This window comes from Triticum urartu, chromosome 7 (genome assembly GCF_003073215.2).
Source record: "Triticum urartu cultivar G1812 chromosome 7, Tu2.1, whole genome shotgun sequence".
Classification (NCBI taxonomy): domain Eukaryota; kingdom Viridiplantae; phylum Streptophyta; class Magnoliopsida; order Poales; family Poaceae; genus Triticum; species Triticum urartu.
In genome coordinates this window covers 523,815,721-523,836,769 of record NC_053028.1, presented here as the reverse complement: position 1 = coordinate 523,836,769, position 21,049 = coordinate 523,815,721, and the positions used below count along the sequence as shown (strand labels likewise).

Genomic DNA, 21,049 nt, shown 5'->3' with positions numbered 1-21,049 from the left:
TTCCAAGACCTGGATAACAAGAAAGAAAGTGATTGGAGATGATTGAGTTGATCTCATACCTGAAGCGTGAATGCCAACTATCATGGCATCGTTTCAATCCCAATGTATGCAGTGTAGAGGGATTTGATACAACAGAACGTCTTAAAGCAAACACGATTGCCCTATTCATAAATTTTCATGAATACACTACTAGAAATCCCCATATTTCCGACGGTGAAATTTAATAGCCGAGGGGTCGTCGGCTATTACAGTGATTACCGACGGTAGCATTAATGGCCGACGGTTATCCTCTACTCATAGTTATAACTAGCTATAACCGACGGTAGAGTAAAATACCCTACGGTGAAATCCCAACCCTCGGCTATCCAATGTAATGCCCGACGGGTCTTACTAATACCTGACGGTTTTGGGTATACCGACAGTTATTTCATTTAATCTCCGACGATGAAGTGTAAAAACTGACGGTCCAAAAACAACTCTCAGCCATGAGTGAAGATGGCCGACGGGACATACGATACTCTCGGATATTTGAGAAAATATGTGAGGGGCAATAATAATAACCGACGGTTAGCGTTCACTGTTGGCAATATGTTTCAGTGGACAATGGGAATAGACATATGGATGGACCGGTGGTTTTATTCCACATAATTGTAGTGTAAAGATCTGTATTAGATTCTAACACATGCATGGCTAGTGGATGTAAATGGCTGGCGAGTTAAACCATTGGTTAATGCGTAGAACGTGTATTTCTACACCAATTTTACAAATGGCGAAGACTAAAATATGTTGTCTTTTTCAGAATGACTAATTATGTGTTTTGGACATTTCGAGGGGGCGGTCTTTTATGTCTAGGCATATAAGAGTAGACAATCTTTATAACATGTATATTGACCAAGCTAGGCGAGGTCTTGCTTGACCTAGTCGACAATTTTATCATGGATAAGCTAGTTAATTTTCTTAATTCATTTATTCGTATGAAATAGGAAATTGTAAGCGAGTGCATTAAAGTTTTGCATTATAGTACACAGACAGTAAACATGAAAAAAAATGTGTCTGGCATGGTTCTTGTCCATGTCGATGACTCAGCCAAAATAAGTTGACAACAGAGATGTTTGTCTGTGTCGTTGGAGGTACCCATCTGCCTACCACAAGAATTTCGCCCGACTCCAAGGAGGGAGGGATGATGATGGCGGCGAGCCTTCGGTCGCTTCAGTGTTTGTAGTCGTCGCTAGATGCTTTACGGATCTGCACGTAATTTTTATTATTTCTGATATACGTTGTACTATCATGATTGATGATGAATAGGTTGGCAATTTTCTCAAAAGAAAAATACATAGTAAGATAAGATATTAACCCAATTGATGATGGAATCTAGGCAACACTGATTGAGACTAGGGGTGATAGTAGACCAACCATAAAAATATTCCAATTCATTAATGATATGTGAAATAGATAGTTAATCTATCATTTGGATTAATGTTTTCAATTTTCGTAGGAAGAATAAAAGTATGTTTAGCAATGAAGGTGGACTCAACCAAGTATCACATTTATTCGTGTGAGTGAAGGTAGCTCTTATTATTAGGTATGTCGAGCATATACGCCCGACTCACAAGTCTCGCATCGCCCCTCATGCGGGCGACATGAGAGGACCCAAGCCCTAGCTGCTGGAACCACCTCCTCCCCTCCCCCCCTATGCCGTCGTCGGTGGTCGGCACTAGGAAAAACCCGTGCGTGCGGCGGCGGTGGCGCAGGTACTGTTCTTCCCGTGGCGGTCTCCGAGGTGCACATGATACCCTGAATCGTGGGGGTGTTGCCCCTAATTCGATCAATGGGTGCGGCGGCTGGATCACAGCGATGGTGTTGATGGCGCCGGTCGGGACGAACGACTGGAGGAGGGCGGCGCAATTGGACGTGGTCGGTGGCGGCAGCGATGCTTGGTCTGGATCCCGGGGCGGTAGCGACAGACGGTGAGTCCCAGATCGTCGTCGGCTACAGAACGCGAAGATGCCTCCTTCTTGAAGGCATCATCGAGATGAAGCTCCCAACTCCTCCCGCTACCTCCGGGGAAAACCCTTGGTCAGTTGATCAGATGATGGTGGTGCTATTGTGTCGTTCCCCCCTTGGGATCATCATTCTTGGAGGTGTTCAACAGCTCGAGGGACTAGTGGAATGTTTCTGTGGTGGACCGGTGTTGCAGGTGACGCATCGACGACATGGAGTCTTGGCAGCGTGGCACAATAGGGTCTCGGCGACGGTTTGTCGGGCTGGACACGTGTAGGAAGGTGGTGTTGCCTGATGTCATGGTTGCGTCGATGAAAGGTCTGGCAAGATCAATGCGTCGGTATCTGTTTTGAAGATGGATCGGCGGAAGACGATGGTAGTCTCTTGGGCGTACGGATGTGGTGCCCGCTAAGAGTCCGCTGGACCGGTTTGTCCCCCCTGACCCGCCGTTGGGCGGCTTGGTTGAGGCCTCCAGTTTTAAATGTTGGGTTTTGGTGTGAGATTTGGGCAGACGGCCCGTCCATGTGCACCTCCTTCATCAAATTGATAGGAGTAGCGACATTTGTTGCCAGGTTGATGGCTTTAGACTTATTAATGTATTAATTTGTAAGATTTTGATGAATAATTAATTAAGTAGTTGGGTGCATGCAGAGGCCAGTGTTAATCCTTCTTTTGTGAAAAAAAGAGTGCACTTTGTCAGTCCCCATCCACACATTATTGAGTTTAAAATTTTGAAACGTATATTTCAATGTCACTCGCAAAAAAACGTATATTTCAATGTGTATAAATTCGTAAGTATTTTTTAGGGATACACTAGTGATGAAAACCAATTGAAAAAAAAAACACGCGCGAAGGAAAGAAAAAGTCGAAATAGCCCACGCGGCACGAAGCCACGATCTCAACTTCCTCTAACCACCCACTGGGACGTCGTGAACCTTGCCAACGCCCAGCTCCAGATTAGCTTCCACCTCATGAAAAAATAAAAAAGCTCCTCATTCCCACTCACCTCTCGATTGGAGCCTAGAGCAGTTCTCCACCCAGATCCCGTCTCTCACCCGTTGTGGCAGCGACCGACAGCACTCGGCAAGTTACGGTGCTAGGTCAGTGCCTCCTTTCCTCTGTCTCCCCGGGACTTCCTTTCTCCCCTCGCCTTGATCTCTTATTTTCTTGTATTCATGCAGCAAAGTACGGCGACTGGTGGTGGCGGCTGGAAAACGGCGAGTGACTACGCATGCTGTTGTGGGAGCGGCGGCAGCACGGGCTGATGGGCGAGCGGGGGACAGGGGCGCAAGGCTGATGGCCGAGCGGCGGGGCGTGCTAATGGGCGGCCGGCGCCGTGGGCTGATGTTCTGCGCTGGCCGGTTCTCATTCGCATGCAGGGTAAAGGAGGCGAGAGGTCCACATCTCTAGCTGAACAGCCGCCCGAGGAAAGGTCTTCTCCCTACCCAGCCAGATGTTTGATCCTTCCGATCGAAGAGGTACCGTATCAGGTATCACCATAATCAAATCCCATCCATCTGCTTTTTCTTAATTCATACATGCTGGAGTACATATGTTTCCATTCATCTGGATTTTCTACGAATCATTGTCCAAGCAGATCCTATCCACCGGTGAGGTGGCCAAATTTTGGTTGTTGAACTTACGTACCACCTCTTTGGTTCCATCGTACCAATTACTCGCGAGTAATTTTTGAGTAGTACTTATCTACTCTCTCCGTTCGGAATTATTTGTCTTGAAAATGGATGTATACGTCTAGATATATTCATTTCCGAGACAAGTAATTCCGAACGAAGGGAGTACAATCTAAGGTTTCAACCCACGTTAATCTAGTCTAGTCTGATTGATTCTGAATGTCAAATCCTTGCTAGCCAGGATGTCAAATATGTACGATTCACACAACTATGCTGGCAAAACTACTACAAAAGAATAGTATACTAGTTTAGCTTCGTACAACTACTTGTTCCCTAGAAGACATTCTAGTATCTTGTGCGTGTGTTATGTTTGCTGGCCCTGGTGCATATCTTTGTGTCGAGAAATGTGTGTGTAGGTCAGGGGAGAAGACATCAATTGAGGCAATGAACTGACACATATGGCCCATGGAATGATGTATTTCCTAATGGATTGTTCTTTTCAATTCTATATATCTACAATAAGATCTTTCCATGATATTTTCTCAAAGTTGTGTCGATTTAATGGCACATATCCAGATTTTTCTTTAACTGATGGTAGATTTGCCATCTTATCTTGTTCCTTAATCATGTTGTATGTGTCGCCTTGGCATTTTAGTTCTCCATGTAATGATTTATGAACACATAGGCGTTGATGTGGATTTTAGATTTACTTACTCTTTACTTTAAGTTGATAAACCGTTCCTCTTGGTTAACTTGTAGAGTTGATTACTAAAGCAAGTTATCACAAATAGAAGTGAATTGTATTAAAAGATCTAGAAGTACTAGTCTGTATAACCCTGTGCATAAAAGGTGCAAAACAATAGTCATTTTATTTTTGTTGTTCACTTTTACTTTTCAGTTTCCATTTGCAAGACATATGGTTGGCAAAGGATTGAAGTACTGGTGTAACACTAATAATTCTTACTAAGATGTCATTTCTATGACAATGTGTAGATGATTCCCGAACAAGTTTGTTCCTTTTAGTTCAATTAAATGTCAGCTGCATTATATCATTTTTCATCTCTCTTATAACTAGTCTTATAGTTTCTTAGGTATTGGGAAGTCATATTGGAGATAAATTGAGTTGTGATAATGCTATGATACTAACGATGACGATGGTATCTATGGCAATGTGGGAGATGATATATATGGCAATGGGCATTACGATCAAGACGACGATAATGGTGATGAGTCTAATGATCTTCGAGTCATGCAACCAAGTGAAGTTATGAAGTTCATGGACAATTTAGCTTATGCACAATGTTTGGACCATTATATCTTAGTTACTATTTTGCTTTTCATTTGACACTTCTTAGATGCGTCAGTGTGGCCAATGTAATATAGATTCAACTCATTAGACATGTTATACTTTTTGTTGTTATGCTAAATAAAATATATTTTCTTTGATCATGTGTAGTTGTGTGATTCTGAGATGTATTTGAAAGGCCAATATTTTGAAATACTATCGCCATGAATCACAATTTCTTGGTATGCTACAACCCTCGATGCAAGCAATTTGTAAGGGTGACTTATTTCCTACGGTGCAACAAACACCGGGTACACAATATGCCCATAGGAACTTCGGAACATTGGTGAATTTATCAATTCATGGTGCTAGAAAGTTCTCAACTAAAGGAATCCCAGAAGGGTTCTATGCACCATCAATAATCATATTAACTGACGGTTTGACACTCCTCTCGGTTATAAATAACCTTGACAGCCAAATATACCGTTGACTATTAAGAAAATTGACGGGAGGCAATAACCGTAGGAAAATAAATATCCGACGGGGAACCATCGGCTATAAGTGTCGTCGAGCTTCCGCTGATCAATTTATGTCTAACGGTTAACCGTCGGCCTATTACCCTTGGAAATGATATTATCTGACGGTACCGTCGGATATATGTGTAATGGCCGACAAAGCAAGGCCGACGGGAGATAGCCGACGGTGACCCGTCGGTTATTAGGGTATCCGACGGTGAACTTAGATATCCGACGGTGATTGGACCCTCGGCTATAATGGAAAATCTAGTAGTTGCAGGACGAATAAAATTCAGTTTGTTTGAACCATTTCAAAATGCAGTTTTTAATGTTCCAAATTATTTTCCAGAGAAAAATCAGCTGAGATGAACAACAAACGAGATCAAAGACTGGGTGTTGCCAGCAAGCTCCTGTGACTTGCTCGATCCAAATCGCCGGCTCAAACCTGATAATGCATAAGGAGCTTATGGGCAAAGCTTGGGTGCAGAGGAGGACGGCCATGGTGGCCGATGTGGGAGGACGAGACGGATCTTCCCTAGATCCGGTGACACGGGGAGGAGGACCACGGGCTCGGCGGTGCTATCTAGATCAAGGGCGTGCACGGCGAGAGGGCACCATCTAGGCTCATCGTCGGTGTAGATGAAGGAGGGAGACGTCAGCTCCACCTCTTCTGGTCGTCCGCTGGGTAGGGATAGGGAAGATGATAGGAGGGGATGGGAGGTGCTGCGGGCGTCGCGGGCCGCAGTGGGAGAGGCGCCGCGCATCGGTCGGTTCTGCAGCGGCTGCGGTGGCGGAGGAGGGTCAGGAGGCGGCCCATGTGGCGTGGGTGTTCGACCCTTGTCTGGTGTCCAGAGGCAGGCGGCGTGGGTCGCACCACGGGGGAGTTAGCGAGCGAGGGGATCTGATCGCGATCGCTTTCCTTTTTCTTTTCTGCCCTTTGCGTGATTGTAGTTATCGCGTAGGTACAGGGCGGAGCTTCGTATATCCTCTGCGGTGAAGCATGTTCAGCCAACGCATCAGAAAATAGGTTAAGTTAATGCTAGCTGTTAGATTAAGTCTAATCCTAATCATCCAGTGCTAATTAAACTGTGTACATCTGTCATATGGCTTTAAGAAAGAGTTAGTTTGATTGTTTAATAGTAGATATAATCTCTACTTCTAATGGACGAGTTGGTGAATCGTCTCCGCGGTTTATTTTCGCTAGTTTTTTTTTCGTCTCTCCTCCCACCACCCCCTCCCCCCTTGGACCGCGGTTTATTTTCGCTGAGTTTTTTTCGTCTCTCCTTCCACCATCCCTCCCACCCTGGTCCATCGGTTTATTTTTCTCTCCACTCTTTATTACAACCAGAACTTTCCTAACGTATAACAAATCACAGATCTAACTTCCTTAAATTATGCAAATTAATCGATTCCTTTTATTGGTTCAATTTGTGTTAGGAAACAAATAACAGATTTTCAGGAAACAAATAATACATTTTAATCTAGCTTTCTTAAATTATGCAAATCAATCGATTCCTTTTACTGGTTCAATTTGTCTTAGGATACAAATAACAGATTTCCAGGAAACAAATAATACATTTTAATCTAACTTTCCTAACTTATCTAAATCAATCGATTTCTCTTATTAGTTAAATTTGTTTTAGAAAACAAATAACAGACACGTACAACCTTTCTCCCAATAAATAGTTTCTTAACATTTGCAAATTTTCCTAATCAGACACGTCACAAGCGGGGTACTGATATCACGTTACCAAACAATAAAACCCCATTTGCATAGAAATCAGTTCAAAAATTCTAACTTTTCTAAATTTTTACCTTTCCTTGATAACCACCAATATTTTCTATGTTTTCCACCTATTGAAGGAAATCACCCCTCCATCGATATTAGCATTTTCTTGAACTGAGATCTCTGGGTTATGATTTTTTTTGCGATTCTTTCCAATTATGACCTCTCCTTCCACTCCGGCTACTTCTCGCATAAACACCTCCACCACAGCCAGGTGACACCGCCCCAGACCTCCTGCCTCTCCACACTTTCTCCGCCACCTCCTTCTCATACTCCATTAACAATCCCTCCGCCACATTTGTCCATGGCGGTGTCGACGGCATGGCGCAGCAGCGTACCAGCGGTAGAGCAGCGCATAGCAGCAGGAAGCAACACGCAGCAGGCGAGGCGAGCGGCCGACGATGGAGGGCAGAGATGCGGCCAGCGTGGCTGAGGGGGCGGCCGGCAGAAGATGGCCACGACTGGAGGCGGCGCGAGGCAGGGGCGCGACAGCGGGGCGAGCGAAGGGATAGGCGGCAGCAGACGGGGCGAGCGCAGCCAGCGAGAGTGTGGCGCGCGGCCAGGGTGTGTGTCGCGCGGGGCGCAGTGGTGCGGTGGCTGGGCAAGCGCGACGGCAGCGGCAGGCGCGACCGACGCGGTGTAGCACGGGCGTGGGCATGGAGAGGGAGTGGCCCCGCAGGCTCGGGCTTGGGCGTGCATAGGAGCGGGCATGTGCCACGGGGTCAATCCGAGGAGCTCGGTGGCTACCCCTGCAATGGCCATGGCGGACGGCGGTTCTCAGCCACGGCGAAATACCTAACGAGAGCAAATGAGAGGGAAAACAGGGGAAAGGCAAGAGGAGATCATGGCGGTATCAATGGCGCCCTAGGGGAAGACATGGGAGCTCGGGGTGGCGCGGATCGAACGGCAATGTCGCGGTGGCCCAAGGTTGAGGAAGACGGCAGCGACGTCGATTCGGGGGTGCTGGACTTGATCTCGTTGGCGCAGACGAAGTAGCGAAGGCGTTCGGAGCTCCTCGACAAGCTCCTAGCCCGCAGGGAGGGCAGTGGCCATGTGGACGGGGTCGGTCATGGTGGTCGTGGCGTCTGACTTCGTCCAGATCGATGGGATCGAGCGAGCGAGGAGAAGTGGATTTGGGAGGGGGCGTCGAGGAGGAGTGAGGCCATGGGGGTAGGGAAGGAAGGGCGTCACCCTTATCCATTCCCCTTCGATGCCAGCGAGGTGGTTGGGCGGGAGCCCGGCTCTGTAGCTACGCGTCTCGGGGAACAGGAGAAGACGACCGCGCGGGGACTGGACCGCTGAGCCGGTTCGGTGGCAAGGCCCGGGGGGCAGGGCGAATCCCCTTTTACATCGTCCTTTTAGTTTTTCAACGTATTCTAATTTGTTTCTCCTTTTTAACACCGTTTTCTATTTATTCTTATCAACTAAATGATCTCTACTCTTAATGTCTCAGTTGATAGTCTCCGTTCCGGGTTTATTTTTGTCCCACCTCCCGAGTGAGGGAGAGGGGGAGAGAGAGTGAGGAAGAGGGAGGGAGAGGGTGTGTGTGTGAGAATTTAATGGTAAAAAAGATTGTTAATGTCACTTAATATGTATGAGAATATTAAATATAATATTAACATAATTGATATTGAACTTTTAAAGTTAATGTGGCCCCATTACAACACACGGACGTTTTTCTAGTTATTGAATAGGAATCCTCTTTCATATTTCTAGAAATACATACTCCTACTAATTAACAGGTCTTTTAGATTGGATATATCCAATAGCCAGCAAACTAACCGATGCATGCAATAGCTAGCGTCTGCATGCATGACTTGATCCTATAATTAAAGAACGATATTTGTGGTTTTCCCGTCTTTTAAACAGGAAGTTCGTTTTTTTTACAGGGTAATATATGTCTCATTCATATCATAAAGATCAAAGTATAAGTTATGTAAGAACCGACATGGCAAAATTGAAAAGATACCAGAACATCTCTGAGCTTGACACCAACACCTGTCACCTGCCTCCGGCACCACGGCAGCAGCCATCGAAGAAAATAATGGCGGATCACCTCCTCATCCGAATTTGGCGCGGCTCCATCACTGATATGCAGCTTTGCGGACCTCCAAACTGGCTCACTAAAAGTGAAGCCCTTGCCACTGAATTAATCAGACCGGGAAACACCCCGGACACGCTATCAAACTCCAGATCTGGTATCCCACAACGACTAAGACACCGAGGGAGGAAACCATACCTGCCATTCATGAACCACGAACCCGGCACATATTCCGTCTTTCAGATGTCGTCGATGCAGATCACAATCTGCATATGCTCCTGGACTGCCTCCCAAGCTCCGCTGCGACGCTGGAGCAAACATCGTCGCAACGACGAAGCCTGATGACACATGTCCACCACGAGGATGCCACCGCCGCCCCATCCATGCTTAAATAGAATGGTTTCCAAATATATCCCCAACCATAAGACCGATGGCCTCGTCAGGAAAGGATCCGAAGAATCTTTATTCAGCGCCGTCAACGTCGCCGCCGAAGCCAAGACGATAAACAGCCTAACAACCTAGACTACGAGGGAGCAAAAACGATCCACACGTGTGGATCCGACGAACCCCCTCACTAGTGATGACCGAGATCACCGGCGGAGAGGAGTCGCCGAAGGGCGGCGCTGGAATTTTGGCCTCTCCTGGTGGCGGCTAGGGTTCCAGCCGCCAGGACGAGAGGAAATAGACGGGCATACGTTTGTTAATAGGAAGTTTGTTGAGGCCTTAAGCCACATGCTCCACGTAGTATATACAAGTATATATCCTCCTTCAAGGTAAGTATTAGCCAAAAACTAACGCCCACACGTGTGGCATCTTGCACATCACCCACACGCCTTTATTACCACTCATTTTGCCATGTCAAAATAAATGACATTAGCAGGAATCTTTTTGGTTTTCTGCTTAAAAATGTTTTATCTCCTAATTAAAAAACCGTTTTCATCATTAAATCCGTCTCGACGAGATCTTTAAAACTAGACCCCATGTTGGTATGTTTCGACAAAATGTTTTTTTGCCCAAAAGTTGCCATGATGTTTACACTGTTGTTGCCGTGGTGCTTAAACTAAAGTTGCCATGTGGCAATTTTAGTTTGTAGAGCATGTCAATTTTAGTATTTTGATGATGGCAATTCCAGTACTTTGATCATAAAAATTATTTTTTGTATGAACCTTGGCAATTCTAAGTGCATGTATCATGACAATTCTAATTTATGGTTCATGGCAAGCCTAGTCTCTTAATTGCCCGTTTTATAATATGTCCAAATTTACTTTTAAATATAGAAGAAAATAACTGAAACATATCATGGCAACTTCAATGTAAACACCATGGCAATTCATGAACAATAGATATGGCAACTTTTAACAAAAAAATCGTCGAAATATATTGATATGAGATCTAGTGTCGAAGATCTCGTCGCGAGGGATTTAATGATGAAAACGGATCTTCAATCGGATTTTTCATTTAAGAGATAAAATATTTTAAAAACTGAAATCTAAAAAGATTTCTACATACATGCATGCGGTGACGTGACGCAGTCTGTATGTTATAGGGCGTGTGGACGGGTTTCGCTCCTACCACACATGTGGATGTTAGTGTTGTCCTATTTTTCTAGGAAGTCATATGATACGTATACCATTTTGATTTTGTGAAAAAAGAACAGGTCAGCCCCTGGCCGAAATCCACCCCACTCCTCCCACATCTCCTCGCGCCCCACCCAACTACCGCCTCCCACCTTCGTCTCCCTCCCTCCCGCACCATGGCACCACCAGCGCTCCCTCCCCGACAACTAATCTGGGCGGAGGCGGCCCTCCCTCCGCAACGCCACGTGTCGGCGAGCCATCCTGGCTACACCGCGCCGGCGAGCCATCGCGGCCGTGCCCCACCTTCACCACCACCTACCCCTCATCCTGACCCCCACTGCAGATCCGGGCGGCCGCTCCGCCTCAGATCCGGCCGGCGCGGGCTCCAGCGAGGCACCGACAGTGGATCCGGCCGACGCCGCTACAGGACTCCTGCGAGAGGTCGTACCAGACTGTTGCCCCGTGCCTCCCAGCGTCCCCCACCAACCGCAGCAACATGTACGGCGGCGGACTGCACTTCCGTGGCGGCCGATGACGAGTGCTACAATGTCCAACCTCCAACCCCACCCCACCTACCATGTGCATGGGTGTCCCGGCGAGGGCCTCCACCGGTGTGGCGCCGAACAGGCAGATCTCAGGCGTCCCCTCTCTGTCCCCCACGAGTTGCCCTCCTTCCCTTGCAGTCCATGCGTCCTCGGCCTTGCAGTGCGCCGAGCGCACGTGGCCGTGTAGTTGCCGCCCTTGTGCAGTTCACTGACACGGACCACCTTACGCCCGGATAGTTAAACTAGGGTAATCCCATGTTAATGGTATCATATCACATTTTCACTGTTGCTAAATCCTCCTTTGACTCAACCCGGTTCAAATTCAAATTGAAGTTAAAGTCAAAATTTAAAGATTTCAAGATGTCAAAAATAAATTGTTCAAACTGTGGAAAATAATGCATAGGTGATATTGATGGAGAAATAATATTTTTATAAAATTCTTAAGTGCAATAAAATAATTAAAACAGTGTCTTAACTAAATAATTAATGCTTTTTAATTTAGAAAAATACTAAACTATTTTAGTTAAACCTCAAACTAAATTTGGCAGCGTAATTTATAGTGCTAATTTAGGTGTTAGTTTTATATTTTATAAAACTAAATTAACATGAAACTAAAATAAAAACGTAAGTAATAAGAAGAAAAACGAAACATAATAATAAAAAAACGGGAACTCCCCTGGGCCGTGGCCGAACTACCCCTCTCCCCAGCCAGCCGGCCCACCTGGCCGCGCCCACCTCCCCTGTTCGGGCGACAGAGCCGCTAAAGAATTTTGGATTTTCCGTATGCATTGAATTAATTTCGTTATTTTTAATTTGAATTTATTTATTTTATTAATTTGGTAACAAGGAATATCTGAGTTTTTTATAAGTTTCGAACTTCTATTTTTTATTTGTACTTTTTGGTTTATTTCTTTTAGTAACAAAAAAATCCTAGTTTTGTAATAAGTATTGAACCGGTCCGTTATTTAAATTTGAACTTCTAGACTTTTTTTATTTGGAAACAGTGAAATTATTTTTTTATGAATTTAAACTGCTCTTGTTTGAACTTCTCACTTTTCACTGATTAGTAACAGAAAAAAATCAGAGTTGATTTAAATGCCGAACTACACCGTTATTTTAATTTGAACTTTTCAACTTTTTTATTATGAACTTCTATGTATTTATTTTAGAAATGGGGAAAATAAAACCAATTTGTTTTTCCCTGTTAGGAATTTCACGTGTTTATTTTTAAGTTGAACAATGACGGTTTTTCTTTTCCCGATATATCTAGGATTTCATATAAGTTTGTTCGTGAAATTCCTTGGGTTTTTCTTTGTTTTCAAGAGAGAGGTTCTATACTTTTATATTTGCGAGAAAATAGGTGGGAGGTGAGTATTAGAAAATTTTGGATTTATTTTAACAATTTTGAGCTTCCATATTTCAACAATTTGAACCTATCATAATTTTTCCTACTAACATCTTGGGGTTTGTCGTCTTCTATTTATTTTTTGTTTTATGAACACAATTTCATTTTTTAGACACATGCCACACCCACATCCTCAGGAGTTCATTTCATTGATAGGAAGAAAAGAGAGTAACAAGGTACCACCTCGCAGACGTACACGATCCGGCGTCTGGGAGGTTGCAAGGACAAGCGTAAGGGGAGGATACTCAGCCTCAGTACATAGAGTTCAGGAACACACGCATGTACACATGGGAGAGAGAAAAGTATCCATCCACGGTTTGTAGTAAATGAACTCCTGAGGCAGTTTAACATGAACTTTCTTGGTACATACTAATTTATTTTTTCTCTCCTAAGCATCCACGTATTTTTTTCAAATGAAATCTGAACACGAGCTTGGTAAAGAATCTTTTGCTGCATAATATAGATCTGATCACCAGCGAGGTAAAAAACTAACATCATCCATCCCATCCCAACAGCAGCATATCACTCCTTCCACTCGCACTCACACTCACACATGCTCTGTTCTGTCTACACAACAAATCCAAGCTAACTAGCAAGTATACCAATGTTTGTCTCAAAGAAACAAGCTAAGAGTTCATTTCTCTGCAGCAATTTCTGTAAACGAACATGCTGCTAACTATAACGAAAATGGAGTTCAAGTTGAGGAAGCAGTGAAGAGAAAAATAGCAGGCCGTGCTGTTGAAAGTACAGGAGTGGCATCCAGGAGCCGGCGAGCTAGCTCAAGTTTCGATGAGCACTCATGAACACAAGCTGAAGGTTCCATAAGAGCAACTCCAATAGACCCCGCAAAACGCCCCGGCCCGCAAAATAACCGCCAAATTGCGGGTCGGGGCCGAAAAATCTGCACGAGCAGACCTCGCAAAAAGCCCCGGCCCGCAAAAATTTTTGCGGGGCGCGGCAAATCTTCTCCTCCAACCTCTATCTTCACGGGCTGGGAGGCCGGCCTGAGCTCAACCCCCATCCGGCGAGAGATTTGGCGGGAGGGACATTTCCGCGCCCCCTTTCCCGCTTCCCGCACCCTCCGCCACCATTGCCCCCCCTCCGAAGCTCCGGCCGCTCCTCCCCGGCCGTCCCTCGCCGCCATGGACGACCCGATGCTGCCCCCCGTCACCGTCGAGGTCGCGCACGCCCCTTTCCCTCGGGCGGATCTCGTCGCCGGCCACGTAGGCCCCGCCGGCGTCGCCCAAGCACACGTCATGCCTGCCCGCAAGCGGCAGGGCAACGTACTTGTGCAAGGCGGGAATCCGGTTGCCCCCGGCGCGATGGCCCGCGCTCCGGGCGGCAATGCCGCTGTGCGATCCCGGCCGGCGGCGGAGAAGGCCGGCAAGGCCGCGGGCGCAAAGCGGAGGAAGGTTCCGACTTCAAGGAACAAATCTTCTTCAACCTCTCACTCCATCCCCCCGCAAGGAGGTGCTGTGGCGATGCCGTTCAACGGTGCCGCTCCCTCCGCGAGCGAGGTGTTTGACAAAATGGCCGGAAGGTATATCTCTTCAGACTTTGGTGATTCTCTTTCATTTTCGCCATTGTTTACCGGTAGCTCGTGACTTCTTATCGTTCGGTACAGCGGTGGTTCGAACAATGCAACAACCGAGTTCGTGAACTTGTTGGACACGAACGCGGTTGACATTGATCAAGCCCCCTTCAAACCTTTCGACTACAATGAAACACAGTGCGGCGTGGACGATCATGGTTGTGCGGATGACTTGGCTGAGATCGAAGCGGAAGCGTTTGAGAATTCACAAGCAAAAGCTGGGAAAAGCCAAAGAATCGAAGAACTACACCATCTTGGAAGATCAAGCTTTGATCAAAGCTTGGAGTGCGGTGTATCTTGATGCATGCACGGGTACTAATCAAACTGCCAAGAGATATTGGCAAAGGATCGAAGATCAATACTTCCGCATTATAAAAAACTACCCCAACAAGACTCCACGCACATTTCAGTCGCTTCAAGGTCGTTGGGAGAACATCAAGCCTATGTGCAGCCGTTGGGCAGCTTGCTTGGAGCAAGTACGCAATGCACCTCCAAGTGGCACCGTGGAGTCCGACTATGTGAGTTTGCTTTGCCTTTGTTCAAGTTGTGCATCATCATTATGTATCATGAAAAATGATTGCAACATCTCGTTCGCATTGAGTAGGACAAGATTGCTCAACATAGATACAAGGACATGGAAGCTTCGGAAGGCAGATCCTTCAAATTCGAGCATTGTTGGGAGTTGCTCCAAAAGTGCGACAAGTGGAAGTTGATCGCCAAAGAGCAGGGACGAAGCTAGAAAAATAGTTTGATGGGGTCATGTATATTAGTGATTAGTACTAAATTAGTGAAGAATTATCAAATTTCATTGGGGTCAACTGACCCCAATGCCTATAAGGCAGCTCCGTCCCTGACAAAGAGTCCCCCACCAAAAAGAGGCTCACTTACAAACATGGATGAAGATGAAGATGATGATGGCCCAAGAAATTTGAACAAGCCCGATGGCGACAAGAAGACTAGAGAGAAGATAAAGAGAGAGCAAGAAGCATCGAGCTTGAGGGAGAAGATTGATGCCATGGTGCAATCAAACGAGTTAATGTTGTTGAAGTCGTTGGAGATCAAGAAAGAGTTGGCCGAAAAGAAGGCAAAAGAGAAGCAAGAAAAATGGCAAATGCTCAAGGAAGAGGGGTTGCGCAGAGCTGCCATTGAGGAGAGAAAAGTACGCGCTTCTGAAAACAAATTGCCGTCATTGTTGCTCGCCGAAGATAACAAGATCATGTCAATGAAACACAATGACATGGACGACGTCATCAAAACATGGCATGATATGGTAAGGAGAGAGATATTGAAGAGGAGAATGGTCGCCTCGGCCGGTCCGTCTTCCAGTTCCGGTGATGTTTTCTCTGCTCCATACGGTGGCAATGTGGATGATTTCGGTGCGGGAGTTGGTACAAGCGACAGAGGTGGCTACGGTGGCTACGGTGGCGCCGATGAACTTCAAGATGGACTCCATGGCGCCGAATGAAGATCGACCCCCCAAGATGATGCTGGACATGGGCGCATACCTTCGCATGCCCTCTTTTGCGTAATGAACTTTGATTTTATTCGCGCGCAAACTGTTTATGTCATTTGAATTTGAACTTGTTTGTGAAGCCCTATGACAAATTTCAGATTTGCAGTTTCTCTGTTTGCGGGTCATTGCGCTATTGCCCGAGCAAAGCCGACTCGTAAAAAGCATATTCCGCGAATATACTTTTTTACGGGTCCGTTTGGGGGGTCTGCATCTGTGCTAGCCCTCGCCGACCCGCAAAAGCGGTTTCACGTGAACTGCAAACGCGTTTTGCGGGCCGGCGTTTTGCGTGGTCTGCTAGAGTTGCTCTAAGCATGCTGAAGCTGAAGCAACAGGAGCACACATGAACACACATTTTTCGAACATCGTAGTGAAGTTGAAAAAATATTGCACTGAAGCGATTTGCCAGGCCGAACTAAGAGAGAGAAGTAGGCGCGCATGAGGCCGGATGGAGGGTTGTCGTCGGAGATAGGGATAGCGCCGGCGAAGCATTAGGAGGGGTGGGGGCATCGCCGGCGGAGCGCTGGGCTGGGTGGGGCTTCGTTGGAGAAGCGCTGGGATAGACAATGCCGTGCAGGTCGTCTCCAAAAACTCGAAAGTGTAACTCTGTAGTGGTGGTCCATTGATTGACCTTCAAACACCATAATGCACAAACACGGAACCGAGATCGTAAACAGAAACAGAGCGACGAGATTGGCAGGAACAGAGCATGAGCAAGGAGTGCGCTCCGAACTGAACTGAACTTGATGAGTCTTCTCTCTCAGATGATCCGCACGGAGGCGTGGGGCGTGTACAACAAGGCAGAGGGGCTGACCTTAGGGGCGCCCAACATCAACGTGTTCCGGGACCCGCAGTGGGGCCGGAGCCAGGAGACACTCGACGAGGACCCGAGCATGACGGGCAAGTACGCCGCTGTGTTCGTCCGCGTGCAGGGCTACGCCATCTCCGGCAGAGAGAGAGAGAGAGAAGGACGGAGAAGGAAGAGAGGAAGGGAAGGCGCGCAGGCGGGAGGACCTCCGGTGTCTTCCGATGGAGGAGCACGAGGGCTTGGCATCCCCTCGTGCGGGCGTGAAGGCGAACGGGCGAGGAGCAGAGGCAGGCGGCGTGACGGCCGGATCCGAGACCGGTGGCGGCGCGGCGGCCGGATCCGAGACCGGTGGCGGCGCGGCGGCCGGATCCGGGGGACAGTGGCGGCGTGGCTGCCGAATCCTGAGGCGGGGCGGGGGTGGCGTCCAGATAGGCAAATCTGACAATTTTGACCTCTGTACGAAATCAATTCACAGAATGAACTGCCCATGAAACTATTTCACACCCCTGACCTTTTTGTGTAGCGCCCGCCACGACGACGCTACACCCTACGGTGCAGCGCCTAGCTCGAGGGCGTTGCACTCCAGTCCACCGTGGCAGCCCCTGGGCCCGCACCCAGCAGTGCAACACCTCCGAGTTAGGCGCCACACATGTAATGTGCAGCGCCCAGCCCGTAGGCGTTGCACTGTGACTTAGATGCCTGCCGCCCGCTCCCCCTCCCCCCCCCCACCCCATTCATTCAGTTGCAAGTTATAGAAGCAGCGGCGCCGGAGGCTTCCTCCTCTCCCCCTCTCAATCCCCTCTCCCAAATCCTTCAGATCCGACGATTTGGTCTGTGCATTTCTTCACCAATCCATCCTAGAAGGTACTCTCCTCCGACCCCCTTCTTTCTATCCATAAAAAATATGATATTTTGAAGATTTGGGGAATCCTTGTTTGATTAGATTAGATTTGAATCTTGCATGTATTAGAACTTTGCATGTATTACAACCCTTGTTTGTTTGATTGGTGGAACCCTAGTTTAGTTTATGGAAGAGTTATTTGTATGAAGTAGGCATAGTTTATGGAAAAGTTATTTGTATGAAGTAGGCCTAGTTATTTGTGGAACCCTAGTTTATTAGTTTTGTTTGATTTGATATGGTTGGATACATAGATTTGTATGGTTGCATCTAGTAGGCCTTCTTTAGTTTATTTGTATTCAAAAGATAATTGTGTTGACAAGAAAGCTTTCTTTCAAATTGTTAGGATGGTTTGGCTTCTCGATGATCACTGGGACAAACAACACCGGTCGTACACTATGTCGGTGGAGCAGCGGGTAATAATGAAAGTTGCCGGTGTTATGAATTTCGTGTTTTTTTTCAAACACATACCCCCCATATGTAATGATTTGTTTGTTTGCTTGTAGGAGCTTGCACCTCTGAAGCTTCGGGCTCACGGGGTCAACCTTGGGTGGATGCGCTATGATGAGCGGTACACACCGTATGTTAGGGAGACAGGACTTCTCCCTTTCATTCAGTTGGTCAGCTGGTCGACGCCACCCAACAATGCTCTAGCACTCACCGCGCTTATTGATCATTGGAGGCCGGAGACACACAATTTCCATCTTCGGACCGGGGAGATGACCATGATGCTCCAGGATATAGCTATGATCACCGGTCTTCCTATCGATGGGAATCCTCTATGTATGAGCACCGATTCTGATGGGTGGCGCGAGCAGATGTTTTCCCTTATCGGTATGGTTCCTCCGGAGCCTCGGGAACCAGAAGTAGAAGGCAAGAAGAAGGAAAGAGTCGCAGCCGGTGCTACTTTCACGTGGATTGTATCGAACTTCAGTACTTGCCCCGAGGATGCTAATGAGGACACGGTGAAGACATATGCTCGTGTCTTGATGTGGTACGTGATATCCAGGACTATGTTTGCTGATGGCACATGCAAGAATGCTCCATGGATGTGGCTCAAGGCGTTGACCGTCATCGATAGCAAATGGAGTTGGGGTTCGGCGACACTGGCTTACTTGTATAGACAGGTATGAAGTTGTTTCTGTTTCACTTCATTGGTACATTATGAATGCGATCTTGCTGTTAATTCAACCGTGTTCTCTTTTATGTGCAGTTGGACGAAGCCTGTTGTAGGCTATCTGGAGGTATTGGTGGTTGTTTGCTCGCACTTTCCATATGGAGCTGGGAGCGTTTGCCGGTTGGACGACCGAAGACCGTGAAGTACGAGGATTGGGACGACAAAGACGACCCACTATGGCTCCCCACTTGGGCTTACAAGTGGGATGTGTTAAATGAGATGACGGATGATCCCTCGGTCATGTATAAGCTATACAGGAGCAAGCTGGACGCGATCACGCCTGAGCAGGTGAATCAACATTGCATAAGTGATTATCATGCTTCTATCGTAACTCGATATCAATTTTGCATTCTATCCCATTTTGTAGGTTGAATGGGAACCGTATGGAAAAGGAGAGAGTTTTGGGAACCCTATAGAGTTCAGGCTGAATCTGATGTGCACTAGGGATAGGGTCTCTGGCATATGCGGTGTCCACTCATATGCAACTGGGCGGTTGAGCTTCACCTGCCACATCGGGTGTTCCGCCCGTTTGGTTTGTTCCAGCCACACCCGCCGGAGTGGGAGGACACGGACATATTGCTACACGCGTAAGATATAATTAACCTTGAGCACTTAGCGGCTTCTGGGCGGTTTCGATGATGCTAATATTCTGTTTCTAACTTGCAGGTTGGATAGGAAAAAGCAGCGGAAGATCAAGGATTGGGCCAAGCATCACAGCAAGTATGTCATACAGTTCGCGCTTTCTGTGGAGCAAGCTAGGGCTGGAAAACGAGCCCAGCTTCGTGAGCACTGCCCGATCGCGTTCAACAACTATCTCACATGGTTTCTTGCAAGAACCCGTGTGGAGGTATGCAAGCCGGCGTATGTTGAGGAGATTTTGGAAGAACCCACCGTTTTTGATGAGGTAGCCCAGCACCAGTACAACGCATTAGTCAGGAAAGGCAACTCAGTGATCCCTTCAGCTCCAATGATGAACTTTGTGGTATTTGCCCTTTTTGCTTTTCCATTCGCACTATTCACATCTTCACTTGCCTAACACGTGGGTACAGTTTCTGTTCATAGCGTGCCTAGATCAAGAAAGCAGCTGATGAGACCGACACTATTCTGGAAACAACCCCGGCTGGCAAAAGCGATGGGGAAGGTGCACTTCGAGCATTCATTAAGGTTCACATCTCCTTCAAACTAGCACTTAACATGTGTTGCTACGTTCGATGTCTCATTCACTTGTTCATGTTGCAGCGCCATGGCCAAAAGTTAAGGCGGCTATCAAACCTTTTCAGTTGTCGTGACCCCGAGTATGTATCACCAGAACGTTCTAGGTCGGCGACACCATCAGATCCAACTTCTGTCCATGCTGATCCTTTGGAGGATGAGGATGTGGGTGTGGTCACCCAAGAGGTATGGCATGAGGATATATATCCAATTGTTGATGCATTGCTAACTATATCCTCACACACGGTCTTTCCATATCTTTTGTGGATGCATAGGTTCCTGATGATATGACCTTGGGGACCTACAAGGTTCGGTCTGCATACAAGTTAAAGCCTAGGAAGGGAATCAAGAAATACACACCTGAAGACTTCACCCAAAGAGGCAAAAGGACGGTTGGCACCTCGCGGATGGTGGCTTTGGATGTCTATTTGGATGACGATGTGGATGACGTGGAGGAACCGGAGCCGGAGCCGGAGCGGGTTCCTCTTCCTAGGAAGGTGAAGAAGATAACCTGCAAGAGAGGGGGGGGAGCCAGCAAGCGCTCAAGGAACTAGTCATCGTCCTCTTTTAGTAATGGTAGTAATGGTAGCTCTATGTTGGTGGTAGCTCTATGTTGAAATCTATGTTGGTGGTAATGTCGAACTTGTCGTGATGGTCACTCTATGTGTTGAACTCTATGTTGGTGGTAATGTTCAACTTGAAGCTCTTAGTAATGTCGTGGTGGGAATTGTTTATATGTCTTAGCTCATAGTAATATTGAAATTAGTGCTTATTCTGTGATGCAACTATCTGAGACTTGAAATGACCCAGTTAGATGGACAAAAAAACTGGAGCGACAAAGAGCAACACAATGAAGGAAAAGTTACAGACCTGTGTGTCGCCTAGCTTGGAGGCCTACCTTCTATTGCTCTCTGGATAACTACAGACCTGTGCAGCGCCTGGCCTGGAGGCGCCACACTATACAGTGCAACACCTAGCTCTTGGGCGCTGCACTGTACAGTGTGGCGCCTCCAAGCTAGGCGCTGCACAGGTCTGTAGCTATCCAGAGAGCAACAGAAGGTATGGCA

General features: G+C 47.1%; 1 protein-coding gene across 1 annotated transcript; it reads left to right on the top strand.

Annotated features, from left to right (window-relative positions):
* The first annotated feature begins 17,940 nt into the window (after positions 1-17,940).
* On the top strand, positions 17,941-20,726 carry LOC125519014. Its single transcript, XM_048683898.1, has 8 exons — positions 17,941-18,009; positions 18,100-18,213; positions 18,445-18,720; positions 18,807-19,058; positions 19,314-19,354; positions 19,575-19,752; positions 20,258-20,479; positions 20,589-20,726. The coding sequence occupies exons 1-8, from the start codon at positions 17,941-17,943 to the stop codon at positions 20,724-20,726; spliced, it is 1,290 nt and encodes a 429-aa protein (XP_048539855.1).
* The last annotated feature ends 323 nt before the right edge of the window (positions 20,727-21,049 follow it).